The sequence below is a fragment of the Actinia tenebrosa genome, unplaced genomic scaffold (assembly GCF_029948245.1).
Source record: "Actinia tenebrosa isolate PJP-AT-01 unplaced genomic scaffold, QUT_ActTen_1.0 PGA_scaffold3__52_contigs__length_22856419, whole genome shotgun sequence".
NCBI classification, from domain to species: domain Eukaryota; kingdom Metazoa; phylum Cnidaria; class Anthozoa; order Actiniaria; family Actiniidae; genus Actinia; species Actinia tenebrosa.
In genome coordinates this window covers 18,876,151-18,891,252 of record NW_028292580.1, presented here as the reverse complement: position 1 = coordinate 18,891,252, position 15,102 = coordinate 18,876,151, and the positions used below count along the sequence as shown (strand labels likewise).

The following is a 15,102-nucleotide window of genomic DNA, read 5'->3' as shown; positions in this document are numbered from 1 at the left end:
CAAACCATAACAAATTTTGAATAGAAGCGTGAAGGTTCTAGAACTCAAAAACTCCAGCTGGTATCAACTGGATTTACAGTGGGGTTGTTGTTTTTTTAACTTTTTACATGGCGTGAAACTCTTATTTGGAAGTTTTCATTGTCCATCTCAATAGACCTCTTTGCCTTGGGGGAAATGTTTTCCCATTTCAGACCCTTTTATCATTACCATTTCAGACCACATGTAATTCTCTCGAGAATAAGATTCTTTGTTTCAGTTGTATCCATGTTTATGTATCTTAGCTTTTCTTATGCACAGCAGTTCAAGTTAAACAAAGAAATGATTTCTAATAATGACATTTGCTGTGAAATGGGAAAACTTTACATCCTATAGGTACACGCTAGACACAAAAGACGCGATCGTACCCTGAAATCAGCATTAAAATTGTATTGAACAGTAATATGATGAAATATGCAAAAATTGTCTTTGTTGGTGACTTCAACGACTAATCACGAAATAGATGTTGGGAGCTTATTTGAGGTATGAATTACAAGAGCATCGCTAAATTTAAAGCCTTGAAATGCATGTTTCTTGAAAAAAATAATTATTAAGATTTCCAAAACAGTACTACATGGATTGTATGTCCACAGGTCCCCCTCCTCGAAGCCTTGATAATCAGGCTTTCTATTATTGGTGCAAAGTGTCCCCATCGATAAGAAGAAGCTAATAACCAAAGTTATCTCGAGATATTCTATTTTCTTACTGTCTTCCCCAAAATGTCTAACTAACGGCACTAATGGCCGGAGTTGTTTTATTATTGTATATACCATACACTATAACATATTTTATTTTTAGTTTTATATACATTTACACCATCACTCTACTTAGAGCACACAAACTGCACAGCATCAAGGACTCAAACTCAAGAGATTTTTAACAAAAAAGGATGTGGCGTCAAGCAGGAAAAACTGAGTAGAAAAGGAACACAAAGCGCAATTAAGAAATAACGTGGTATTTTCAAGAATAAGTTGGTTTATGAGCCATTTTCATGTGGTTTTGTCGAGCTTGAGGTAAAGTGTTGATCCTACGCACTTTGTTGCTATCGCACAAAAGAATCGACTTGATCCCATAACGGAAATTCCCACTGAATGAACCATATAGCAAAGGGTTTATTACTCCATTAATTGATGCAAATAGAAAACATAATGGTCGGTAAACCCATTCCAGTTCTTCATTCAGATTACCCTCGTACCAGGCCTTCGCCATGTGATAAATAAAAAATGGCGCCCAACATAAGGAAAAGATCGCAATCACAGTCACCATCAACTTGGTTGCTTTCATAGCAGTCCTACGAGCCTGCTCTTTGGTTCTATCGCTGCGTGACGCGATAGACATTTTAGAACGTTTGCAAAGCTTCCGTCCAGTCATTGCGTAGAGTGTCGATGCTATAGCCAATGGTAGCACGTAGCAAAGTAACGTCATGATAGTCACGCCAACTACATAACCATTGTCACGCTCCAAATCAAGACATATTGTGTATTTTTCATCCCTTAATGGCTTATATTTATTTGAGTAGGACGAGGCGATTGGTAGTGAAATTACGATGCTTGTGATCCAGATAAAGGGTAGGATACACTTGACAACTATAGCGGGATATCGATAAAAAGGCTTGATCACTGCAAGATAGCGATCAAAAGCCACTGCTACAAGATTAAATGTCGAACAAGCGAACGATGTGTAAAACATGATATAAACGAGTTTACAAAGAATCAAACCGACTGTGCCTTGAAGCCAGGAATCAAAGCTATAGAGACTTTGCAGAGATAGTGGCATACAGAAAACGGTAGAAATGATGTCGGAGAGCGCCATGTTGGCAATGTAGAGGTTGACTGAAGTTTGCATGGAGCGGGTGGTTCGTACCACATGGATGACTATGCTATTACCGACTATTGATATGATTGCTGCGGTTGAGAATCCTATTGTCAAGCCAATGTCCCACGCACGTTTGTCCTTCTTGTAATCAGTATCTGGGAGGAAATATTAACAGATTTTGTCATTGATTTTAGTTTACACTTACATTACGACAGATAAAACCTATATAATATCTAGAAATAAAAGTGATAATTTTTTTTTGAAATATAATAGAGACGGAGTTAAAGAGAAAAGGTAAAGAAAAACTAAACTGAAATGTTGGAAGATTTTCAGAGGAAAAAAACCCCAGAGAAACTGGAAATAATGGAGAACCAAAAAACAGGATTTTGTATGCCACACCATTATAACAAAATCGACGAAAAAAGTGTCCATTGATCCTACGTACTGATCGAAATTGCAGTCACGACAGGGAAATGGGGCAATAGACTACCGTCAATCGAAATTGTTCACGGGGACCGTGAATAGGTATAAGGGAACCTACTCTAGCGATTTACTTCATAGAGCTGTTAAGTTGTGACGTATTTCGGGGTCCATCTGCTATAACAAAACCGCTAAAATAAAGCGAAAATATATTTCTCAATGATTCAACCTCCTCCTGAATTAATTTGAACTTAGGACTATAATCCCAAAAAGTAAGAAAAATCTTTACTCGGAAGTCGTCTGTATAGTATAAGTATAGTCTGTCGACCGATTACCTTTCCTTATTGTTGCCTCAATCAGCGCGTAGCAACGGAAAAAGTTGTAATCTTTCAAAATTCACTCAAAACTTGTATATCCTATAACTCTTGTACAATAGGTATCACTTACGGTACGTCTAATTGCTCCTTACTGTCAAACCTCACTAAGTTGGACTATCTACTTTTGAGCATCTATTTCGAGGGGTCGTGAAAAAAAACCATGACTACTAGGATTTGCTCATTTCCACGCAATAAAGATTGAACTAGCGAGCTAAAATGAATGGGTGGATGGATGGATGGATGGATGGATAGATGGATGGGTGGATGGATGTATGGATGCATAGGATTGGATGGGTGAATGGATGGATGGGTGAATGAATGAATATATAATAGTAACACATCCTTTAACCGCATCAGTTTGGCATTTTCATCTTAGCGGAAATCATAATCTTAAAGATGTTTGACAGAAAAGTTTGCACTAAAAAAAGAAGCTTCATACACTTTTAAAGTCATTAACAGATAATATGACATAAGTCGAACAAAAAGATAAATCGCTTAAGATAACATACTTCAACTGCTTCAGCGATGTTCCATGACACCAAGCTGAAGCTTAGCAATAAAAAATTCTCTACTTCCTGTTGTCCTTTCGTTTTAATTCCCCCCTCTCTAATAATATAATAATATTGCGCATATGAAATTCATATAGAGCAAATGAATTTATAGCCAAACCTTAGCTTTATAAGAATCCTAATTTATATCGGGGAAAAAGAGAATCAAATGAGGGGTGAATACTCAGAGAGGCTATTCCAAATATAAGATCGTAGATGATATAACTATTAAGCTAAGGACACACGGTGCAACAAGGAAAAGGTGTTGCGAGCTAGCCTTGGCACACGATGCAAGTATTGGACGCAATGTTACTGAAGTAGAATACGATCCTACTTCAGCAACACTGCCTGTAATATTGTGCGCAATATTGCAGGCAATCGATGTTGTAAACCTTGTCACACGACGCAAGTGTTGCACGCAGTGTTTCTGGAGTAGAAAACGATCCTACTACAGGAACATATTGAGCGCAATGTTGCACTTTCGTGCTGTAGATTTATAAATTTATTCAATACTCGTTTTTAATAATAACTTTTTGTTAATTTCCTTCTAACTTAGCATTTTTGGCAATTATCTGATATCAAGCCAAAATAGATATGGCGCAAATGATTCTGAACCTTTGACTGTTATTATTGATACGACGAAGATAAGATTTTGCAGAATTTTCTCACTGGCTGAACCGAAATTTCATAGCATTCTGAAATTTCACTGCAGTTTACATTTTAAATGCACTACCAAAGATAGATTTTTATACAAAGAAAACAAAATGAAAGAGTGGACAGAATGAAAATACTAATTCTTTGAATTAACTGAAGTCGAAAGAAAACCCGGTATCAAAAAGTCAAGAGTATACAAGTACACTAGACGCTTTTAATATATAGCAGGATTAGGGCAGACATATCACTCAATAATGAAAGCAAACTTTAAACGACTCAAATGATCGTCTAACAAGAGACGGAACTTTACGTCAGCTAAAGCCATTAGCAGAATAATCAGCAAGATTCAACCTCTTCTCTTGCGAACTTTCTTTTCCTTTCTTGAAAAGAGTTGTCAAAGTCAAATGACAGAGATGGAAGATAGGTCTTTTCAGGACAAACTGAATAGAACGTTCTGTGTATATATTCGATGTTACTTCTGTTATTATGTTGATAGTAAGATATGATATCTAAGATATATTTGTATTATATGTCTACGTGATTATTGCCATTACTTTTTTTATTAATATTTTTGATTCTCTTCTTAAATTCTTTTTCATTTCTTCGCGCCATCATTCTTACAGATCGAAAAAAATCATGCAGCATCGTTTAAGGATGATAAATTTTCCCTCTATCTTATTGTAGGACAGTAATTACTTCTTTATGAAATGTCTCTAAGTACACAGATTTTCAGGAAGTTTGATTCAGCAGTATGATAAAATGCAAGGTAATGATATGTATCCGATAATGGCTTAAAAAAGAGAAAGGAAACGAGGAGAGGAGAGGAGAGGAGAGGAGAGAGAGAGAGAGAGAGAGAGAAAAAAATAGCTAAACTTTGTAATACTTTGATCTTTTGATAGTTCTTTCAATAGAAGTGCGACATTCAGCAATTCAAACTAAATCCTTCCAATGACAAGTCCAAAGACAAATCACAACTAAAGCAAAAACTAATAAGAGATAAAGCGATAAATAAAATTAAAACCAAAGCAGAAACAACGAAAAATAAAGAAACAAAGCGAAATCCAAAATAATGAAATTTTTGTCGCTAGAAATTAAAGTGGCCTAAGGCTTGAAATCGTCAATGAACCTAGAAATTGACCAAGTTGCATAATAAGGTTCTTATTGTAACAGTCAGACGGCACTTGATTCATAAATATTTTAGATCCGACAGCTGAAATATAGACAAAAGGAGGGTATTTGTATGAATGGCAGCTAGTTTAAGCTGCGCGCAAGGAGATCAAAATTGGTTTGTGTCTGTCAGTGAGTTTAAATGTAGTTGATAAATCATGGGAACTTCAGAAATCCAACTTTATTCTGGTAATGCGTTTTATTTACTGTAAATTGAAGACGCGTTTTGGCTGCCTTGGGTTGAAGCCCCGTCAACACGTTACTGTATAATTTCATTCCTCGTTTCCAAAAAAATCTCGTCTCTACGTAGCGTTTTTTCAAATCGTTTTCGTGTCTTCGAGTGGCGTTTATTCGGACACGTGTGAACGGAGGGAGAATCCGCAAAAAGAAAACATTCCGTTTTCAAAAAAACTCCAGATGAGTGTGGACGGGGTTTTAGATAGACTTCGTACACTTTTAGAGTTACAAATAATGTTACAATCACAAATTAATCAAGAATGTTCAATTGGAGCGCTAGCTAGTAATTAACAAATTACGTTGGGAAAAAACATCAGCATTTTTGAATCGGTCAAATTTACCGTTTCTTTTTTTTTTTTTTTTTTTTTTTTGTACTAATACTTATTTAAATTTGATGGTATTTTTGGGCCGGCTGGGTAATATAGAGTTTAATTAAATTTTATGTTTGTAAAAAGATGTCAAAAAAATTATGTAATATAATGTTTCCCCAATGTACTTAAAGATTAAGAATTTCGTTTGTACGACGTACAGTCAATTTTAAGTTGAATTTCACAGCTGAGGTGTGCCACTTATTCGAGTTACTAACGACAGAAAAGGCCCTAGTTTTGAAATCAAATTTTCAAGCTTTAGTTCTAATTTTCTAAAATTGTTGAATGTGTTTTATTCAAGGAATGCCATTTATTACTTTAAAATAAAGACTTTATCGTGATTTAGTTTGTTTATTTTTGGTGACATTCTTTTTGAAATTTTTACATAACTGATTACTTTACTAAGTGCAAACATTGGAAACAAAAAAAACCATTTGTTCGTTTGTTTAAGTAAAACCAAGGATGGCAACAAAGCTTAATTACGTTTTTTGTTTTCTTAAGTATTAACTAGTTAAGCAGCTAAAAAAATTAAAGTTGTTTAGCTGTGAAATATTGAGAAGGGAAGAGAAAAGATGATAATGGGATTGAAAGGGTTTAACAAGAAAAGAAAGAAGAAGAAAGAAAGAAAAAGAATGGAGAGGAAACTAGGAAAAGAAAAGGAAAGAAAAGGAAAGGAAAGGAAAGGAAAGGAAAGGAAAGGAAAAAAGAAAAGACCGCAAAAGCGGGTTTTGTAATAAGCTTGTACTTTGACAACATGGCATTTTCCTTGTTCCACTTCCTTCTTTAATTTACTTAGATTCATTTTTTCTTCAATGTTTCCTATTGCCTTGACGTCATTGTACATAATTTCTATCTTCTTCCGTCATTTGATCAATTTTCCTTAATATGTCATCATCATAAGACACAAACGGATAAGCCGAATGAAAAGAAAAAATAATACTTACAAACTGCACTTGCAAAAGTCCCAGTTTTAGCTTCTCTTTTGAGAACAGTGTTGAGATGGACAAAAAAATCTCGAAGATTTGCAAATCGAGTATAATAAATAAAATACAATAATTTCATAAAATGCCAAACTATTGAGACCTAGTCGTACTTTTAATTTTGAGTTCTAACAAACATCTGGTTGATCTCAAAGATAGTCTCAAACTTCAGCCAAAAAGACCGTTACGCAAATAGCTTTAGAGAAAACTGAGCTCATCTTAAGGACCGCTATTATGGTTATCTTTGCAAAATTCACTCCATCTTGCATTTTTAGGAGAGAAACACGTAATGCGGCTACGTGATTTCAATACGTTCATTTCGATAAATAGCCGAGTGTTAGATTATTGGAGGCTCATGAATGCGACTTCATAGACCTTAATTTATTTTTTTCTGCTTTCTATTCCCTACAAAGTAAAATAAGTAACTTAGTTGTCTCTCCAAGCGGCCAAGTTAATTATTCATTTTCTTTTCACTACTTCAGTTATAGCCTAATTTAGCGAAGTTTTAATAAAATTCTTTTAGAAAAAATTCATATTCCCCTGAAACTGCATTTTGCTCGAAAATCAACTAAATGAACTTATTTTTAAGATAATGTTTGAATATTTTTACTTATGAAATAAAGTTAACCTTGAAAAAAACTAGGAATGGAGCTCATAAACTTAAGCGTGTTATTATTACTTTTCTTACCTTTTCCTTGTGCAATGTTCGATGCGTTGACATTCTGAGTAGAATTGAGTGTCTCGGAACAATTACACGTTATGAAAAAGAATAATACATTAAAAAATAACCAAATTTTTATGTCCATTTTGTACTTCAAATAAACATCACATTCAAAGAATGTTTTCAAAGAATCTTTTCAAAGACAACTGGAAGTATTACATCCATTCAGAACTTCCTTTCACAACGAAATTCTTTATATGCTGCAGAAACGAGTACAGCTCTTTCTGTCACTTATCTGGCTTGAACTGATTTGAATATATTGACATATATGAAATTTTATCAGCAAAGCGGATGTATTTTCAACATACACCTACGAAATTAATCAAACTGGCTATATATATTAGATATATATTTTTTTATTAGTCACGTGGTCGGAATGTGTTCCGGTTTCTAAAAATACATGGCGATTTCAATTTACTCACTTGAACGGAATCATCTAAAAGTCCTGGAAAGTCGATGTTTTGAGTTCAAAAGTTAATTTTTCGAGGCCGGAATGACAATCGCCGGAGAGATCGACAAAAATCCTTAAAGCGCAGGAGAGAACAAACAAACAACTCTACTCTCATAGGATAGCGGATTTCGCAACTCAATGGACTAAGTCCTCGAAGATCAAAATTTTAGGGTTCACTTAGAATTTAATTTTGCAAAGCCTAGAGGACATCCTTGGTTGAGATAACAAACGAGCAACTATAGTCCTTTGACTAAACGTTGTCGTTGATCGGATCATCCCTACGCGCCTAGACCGAAAAGGATAATGGGTAAATTACCCAGAACTTGCGTCATTCAAACTGCTCGCCAGTTTAAATATCCGCCGTATGCTCGAGGCATGGTTTCAGCAAATTAAATGGGATCGAAAAAAGCGAGCTCAAGACGTGTTAGATAACATATGCGGCAGCTAGTAAATGTGAATTAATTATCCCCATGATCCTTTTCGGTCTAGGTGCGTAGGGATGAAGCCGATCAAACGACAACGTCTTGTCAAAGGACTGTATACTCTCGATGGATAGCGGGTCAAGCTTGGAATGCCGGAACCAAGTGCAAGCCACCCGTACTAACTAGTTCAGACCAACAACTCGTATCGATAAGCAGCAACTTTTACTCTATTATCAATTAAAAATTAAGTTTTTTGAGGAAATAATAAACCAGAATCTCAGCGTTATAAAAACATTTGCCCTCGTAGATGTAAAATATTTTGTTTGGAAGAAAGATAATGAAATTCTCTATGAAATTTTCATTTCGTCAAACCGGCAATCATGTTGAGCCTCGAGTGGGAAATGCCTGAAGCAAAGCGTCAGCAAATGCGAGGAGAGCTGGTAACGAAAAAGAATGTACCAATTCTCTACTTTCACATCCCAATAATGTCTTGCGTCTTTGGGTGGTAACCAATCAACATTGTCTGATCAGCCTTCAGCACAATAAGTGGGTTTTTACCCTCTGCATGGTTACCCCCAAAGACGCAAAGTATCATGGGGATGTGAAAGTAGAGAATTCAAGACTCCAAGGTCCAGGGCGAAGAAAGAGTCAGCGGTTGTTGGTAAAATCGTTCACATTCTTTGTGAGTTACAAGGCTCACTTCTTGAAGGTCAAGAAAATTTTGTATTTTAATCCCCCTAGCTAAGCTGGTTTTTCCCCAGCTTGTACATATAACTCTTTTTTAACTGAACAGAACACAGGCAGTCCAAACAAGGTTCCTTCATATCGTTTATAAAGGAGTTACAATAAAATGTTTCACTCGACAATTTGCTTCAAAACATGCTGCAGTCTTTGCTTGTACCTTGTTCAGTCTACTGGCGAAGCTTCAGCGCGATTTGAGGCCGTTTAGTGCTTTTTTCTTTTGAATCCGCTCTTCTCTACCTCAATAAGTACCTATTAAATCTCGCCAACCATAATCAAAACAGCAAACCACTTAAGGCCACAAGCTTCTTCCACTAGAAGACAAGTGGCAAGTACATTTAGCCGAACGCGTTTGGGGAAAATTAGCCCATCCCACATTTGCTTAGTGAGTGACCACGAAAAATAGTAACCTGGTTAAATTCCAGAGGATTAAAAAAACAGTAAATGTGTGGAAGTAAGCAAATGGAGAGCAAGAATAAAAAAGAAGAAAACAAATTCAGAGGAGTTCAATTTTGTGGGTAAATCAAGCTCAGGAGGCGCTCTGAAGATTTAATATGCCGGTCCAGGACTTCAAAACTAAATGGTTAATAGGCTTAGGAAAAAATATCGCTAAAAGTGAGTGCTGCTATAAATAGGAGCACAGAATACCGGTACGAAAACATAAGTAACCCTAATAACTAAACCTGGTTCAATTTCAGAGGAAATGCTTAATGAGAAGTCAATATGCGCAGGCTTTGAGAATCAAAATGTTCTATTCGTGGGACAACTGAAAACACAGTAAATGTGCCGGAGTTCTTTACGGGGGACCACGGGAATAAGAGATCGATTGAAGTTTGGCTTGATTTCCGATTCAATTGTTCAGAAAGGGCAACATTCAAGGTATTACTAAATAATTAGTAAATGGACGGGAGTGCTCTAGAGGATAGCACTAAAAAACCGAAAAAACCGAAAAACTAGTAAATCTCTCCATGGGTAGATTTTGAAGAAGTTGCTGACGTAAAAACGTTTAGAAAAAAGCCGCAGTGCGCAACGGGAGAGCATGGAATAAAAATAGCAATAATATATAGATCATAACTAGCCTTGTATAAGTTTTAGAGAAGTGTCGCTTTCAAAGTTCATCTAAACTGATTGCTGAAAACTCGTTCCGAAATTTGAGAAGTTTGTCATCAGAGTAAGGTAATTTTTTGAGCCATGAAGTATTTTAGACAGGAGATTAGATTGAAGTTTGTATCAAACAAGAACGTCAGACAAATAGAAAATATAGAACATTGAAAAAGCTTTCCGTTGGACGCGAAGCAAAAACCATTATATAAAATGAATGGCACAAATTTTATGCAGAAAAAGAGTGGGATTTCTCTTTCGGGGGGTAGAAGGAATCACTAGAGAATCAGGAATGACTTCTTTCAAATGGAAAGGAATCGTGAATTTTTGTGTTGGAACGAATTTAGAAATAACGAGTTTTATGTTATTTTTCATTAATCTGGAATCATGAACCGGCCAAGTTATATAATTCCGCTTACATCCCCAGATTGTTTTTGTTTCTTGTTGCTAGTTTTGAAAGTGGTCTATAAATGTTTAGAAAATATAGAACTAGAAAGTAGCACATTGTGAAACATTTCTTGGACGCCAAGCAAACAGCATGATACGAAATAAATGGCACACATTAGTTTTATGCAGAAAGAAAAGGAATTTCTCTTACGGGGGTAGAAGTGGAATCATAGAGAATCAGAAATCACGTCTTCAAAATGGAAAGGAATCGTGAATCTTTGTGTTGGAACGAATTTAGAAATAACAAATTTTATGTTATTTTTGATTAATCTAGAATCATGAACCACCCATGTTATATAACTCCGCTTCTTCTCGCATTCTTTTGTATTTTGTGGCTAGTCTTGAGAGTCGTCTTTAAATGCTTTGCTCTTTTGAGAAACTCGATTCGTATTTTTCTACTATGAATTTTAAAAGACTAGAACAAACAAACAAAAAACACATGTAGACAATAAGGCCAAATTAAAAAGCTAAGAAGGACTAAATCAGCTTCAAGATGAAAATCTAATGAGTCGGTTTTAAACACACTTGAACGCCACATGTGATTTTACTTTGTTCAATGTGTTGTTGTCTTCCTAACCACGACTGTTTTCTCCGGGATTTTCCGCTTTCCTCCCTCCGTAAAAATCAGCATGTATATAGAGAGTTGTGTGCTTAAAACATTAAATGCAGTGGTATCTATAGTTAGTTTAGTTAGTGTGGAAGTCAGTGGAGTATACTTAAACATTAGCCTCTAGCTATAGGGAGACTAGGCAACGAATTCAGTCCCTTATCACGAGGTAAATTAAGTATTTATCATTATTTATTATTAGTTTTTGGTCATCCTCAAACCATTTGGACTCTTTTGCAGTTATAATCAGTTGTAAACTATTCCGTGCTACCCTCTTTAAATAACGAGTTTATTATTACTAAGATATCGAGACTAATACGTCAAGTATTTGGAAACTGCTATAGCTGCAACTGACGAAAGCATTCAGCATGACGTGCTATATGGAGCATTTTGATTGGCTAGTGCATTTAGTTTCAGCACGATGCTAGCGCTTTCTATCGACACTGCGTCGACCAAATCAGCTTGAAATTCACTTTTACTCAAAGGCATTCTTGAATTAAAGTTAACTTTATTTATAAGGTTGGTGCTAGCACGAGAAGTGAAGACATCAAGTCAATAGTCAGATTTCTGTGGTATAGCGCGAACGTTAAATCAAAGGTAATGATAATACATTCACTAAATATTTCCATAATTTTTAATTTAAAATAAGCATATTATTTACGAGTGAAAAGTGCACTGGATCATTCTAATTTTCTTGATGTTGAGTTAATTGTTTATACGAGGACTGACTCTCACCCTTATCGTTTTCAATTAAAGCTCTCTTAGAGGTAGGTTGGAAACTATTACGATTGCAAAACTGAACACACTTTTTATATAAATATTCCCTGGTGGTAAAGGGAGAACCATTCTTTCTGGCGAAAAAAAGAGGCTGTCAGTTGTCTAGGACTGACTAAGATCCTTATTTTTAGTTTGGCTTGTAACGTCAATATTTCGTTTAAATAATTCAATATTTTGAATAAACATTGGAAAGCAATTAAACGTTAAGCGGAAGCATAATGAATAGAGTGAAACTAAACGCACAAGTCTTTGTTTTTGCTTTCACGCAAAACAAGTTCGAACCTATTCAATAGATGACTACCGCCTTTATTATAGAAATTAAAGAGACGAATCATTTGGAGTTTGTTGATTTGAATTAAAAATATTATATAGTTCCTACATAATAATGCTAAGCAAATACGTAAAACGAACGACAACGGTACTAAAACATAGCCGTATATGCAATACAATATGATCTATATAGAGTGCTATATGACGTTTTTTTAAATTTTATTTTATTTTTATATGTTGGATGTTAACAATTTTGCAGATAAAGAGAGTCTTCCGTCTGGCAAGGCTTCGCAAACAAACAAGAAAAAACACGTCATCTGTGACGTGAAGACAGGTGAATTTCACGAAGAGAGATAACAACACTGGAGATAAATCCTGGAAAGCTAAACTACAGCGTTGAAATAAGTAAACATGAATTAAATGGCTCACGATTTGTTCTGATAGAATAATAAGCTTTGGCTAACGTAAGTTGGAGGAATTCATTTAAACTCTTGGATAAAGATATAATTTGAAGAACAATAGGAGGCACTTACGTAATAGCGCCCATGGTTTGGTGAGTAAGTATATTAGGGTTTACGGACAAGAACATTGTTATTCTTTTTGATCTGCGCCAAAGCAAGATGAACGTGACCGGTTGCCTTTACTTCCCTGTTCGTTCATTCGAGGTTACACGGCTTATCGTAGCCTCCAGTGTGTCTGCTATAAGTTTAAATGCCATTATGATTATTGTTGCGTCGATTGGAAACGCTTTGGTAATCATGGCTATATTCAAGACAAGGGAACTTCGGACAACTGGAAACATCTTGATTTTATTTCTTGCTGTAACAGATTTTTTGGTTGGTATTGTTGTGCAGCCATTATTTATGGCATTTGAACTTGCTACTATACATGCAAAGCCACCAAACTGCCCAGTCGTGGTCGTGTATACAGTAACCCGGGCGTTATGTTCGATATTGTCCTTGGTGACAGTACTGCTAGTGGGCCTCGAAAGATCCCTCGCGATATTCAAGCCTTTAAAATATTCAAGTCTGGTCTCGAAGCGTCGCATAGTCTCCCTTGTGTTAGGCATTTGGTTATTTTGGACTTTGATAGTAATGAGTCGATTTATTGGAGTCACAACGAAGATCTTTCGCATTACGGTCAGTAGTGTCATCATCACCTGTCATTTTCTTACTGGGTGTGCGTACATCCGTATCGAGAGACTAGCATCTAGGCATGTAAAAAACATCAAGGCACAGATGGTCAGTGTAGCTAACAGCGCCAATGGCCGTGCTTCGAAGTGCAAAAGAGAAAAACGAGCTCTCAGGACTACTACTCTTATAGTAGGTTGCATTTTACTCTGCTATATACCGATTGTTGGGGTTCTATTAGCAAACATCTTGGCTCGACTCGAGGCACAGGTATCACATGTCATGTTTACCTGGGCAGATAGCTTTGCGTATCTCAACAGCTCTTTAAATCCAATGATCTACTGCTTGAGAAACGCCGAATTTCGACGAGGGATTTGGTCGATTTTAAGGCTGAGGGAAAAAGAAAGAGACAATCAAGTTGCTTTGGAAACAACTGGAAGAATCACTCGCGCTACGACAATGGAAAATGTAGCAACGGCCATGACAGGTGAATCTCCAGTTCTGTTGCAAATTAGGTATTTAGAGAATACGACGAGGTAACTATCCTTCCAAGACAGAAATTGGAATGAAACAGCGTTTACTTTTCATGCAAAGATAATATCAGCAATTATATTCGTCAAAGGGGAAGTGATTTTCGGTGAATTCACCGAGACGAAGGCGAACCGAAAATGACATTCGTAGAAGATAAGGAGGAAAACCGGAAAAACCTTCTCACCTCAAGAGAGTAAACAAATAGATCTGCTCATGTTGGTTTAGTCTAGATAGTCTAGATAGCCCTAGGAACTAAACACAAAATCAAGGAAAGAGGCAGTGCTTTCCTTGCGACAACGGAACCAAAGTGGGGAAAAAAAAAAAAAGAAAAAAAGGAAAAAAAAAAACGAAAATGGAGAGTAAAAGTGCAACAACAAAGTTTGTAATCAGCTTCGAATTTTAGTCTTCGAATAAAAAGAAAGCGTATGTCAATCTTGCAGAGAAAGTTTCTTTCAAGATATATCAAACCCCAGCCCAACTGTCTACAGCCTCTTAAGGCCCGTTTACACAGGCGATTTTTTCGGCGATTCTTGCGGCGATTCTCGTGCGATCATAAACTACCGGTGATTTTGAGGCGATAAATTCAAGTCGCCGATGAATCGCCGCTATTCTGAACACGTTCGAATTTATTGCGATTTTTCGGTGATATTTTCTGCAAGAATCGCAGTGGAAATCGCACTGCAAATCGCCGAAAAAAATCGTTTTTGTAAACGGGCCTTTATAGCACATGAAATATCAAAGAAATCAGAAGCGATTTCGATTATAGAGACACAGGTTGCTAGATTTAGCTCGGGAAAGTCTCCCGTGAAAAAACTACCCCAGCTGCTCAACTAATAAAGCAAGCAAAGATTTCTCATTAACGATGGGGGAGTTTAAAAAAATTAATTAAAAGCAAAAGTAAAAATAAAATCTGATCAAAGTTCGAAAGCCGGGAAAGGAATTCAGACTTCAGAGATAAAGATTTCAGAGATAATATCAGAGATAATAATATCAGAGATAATATCAGAGATAATAATATCAGAGATAAAGATTTCAGAGATAATATCAGAGATAATAATATCAGAGATAATAATATCAGAGATAATAATATCAGAGATAATAATATCAGAGATAATAATATCAGAGATAATAATATCAGAGATAATAATATCAGAGATAATAATATCAGAGATAATAATATCAGAGATAAAGATTTCAGAGATAAAGATTTCAGAGATAATATCAGAGATAATAATATCAGAGATAATAATATCAGAGATAATAATATCAGAGATAAAGATTTCAGAGATAAAGATTTCAGAG

The 15,102-nt window shown here is 35.8% G+C and overlaps 3 protein-coding genes across 3 annotated transcripts in view; 1 reads left to right on the top strand and 2 right to left on the bottom strand.

The window, feature by feature from the left end:
* LOC116306829 (uncharacterized) overlaps positions 1 to 15,102 on the bottom strand; it is a 46,352-nt gene that overhangs the window by 18,734 nt on the left and 12,516 nt on the right. The gene's annotated exons all lie outside the window — the stretch shown is intronic.
* On the bottom strand, positions 37 to 7,530 carry LOC116306854 (galanin receptor 2a). The gene is made up of 2 exons (XM_031716977.2): positions 7,291 to 7,530; positions 37 to 2,006 (listed from the first exon to the last, which is right to left on the bottom strand). The coding sequence occupies exons 1-2, from the start codon at positions 7,406 to 7,408 to the stop codon at positions 997 to 999; spliced, it is 1,128 nt and encodes a 375-aa protein (XP_031572837.1). The 5' UTR covers positions 7,409 to 7,530; the 3' UTR covers positions 37 to 996.
* LOC116306866 (beta-1 adrenergic receptor) lies at positions 11,552 to 14,626 on the top strand. Its single transcript, XM_031716990.2, has 2 exons — positions 11,552 to 11,689; positions 12,399 to 14,626. Exon 2 carries the CDS (start codon positions 12,760 to 12,762, stop codon positions 13,807 to 13,809), a length of 1,050 nt encoding a protein of 349 aa, XP_031572850.2. The 5' UTR covers positions 11,552 to 11,689; positions 12,399 to 12,759; the 3' UTR covers positions 13,810 to 14,626.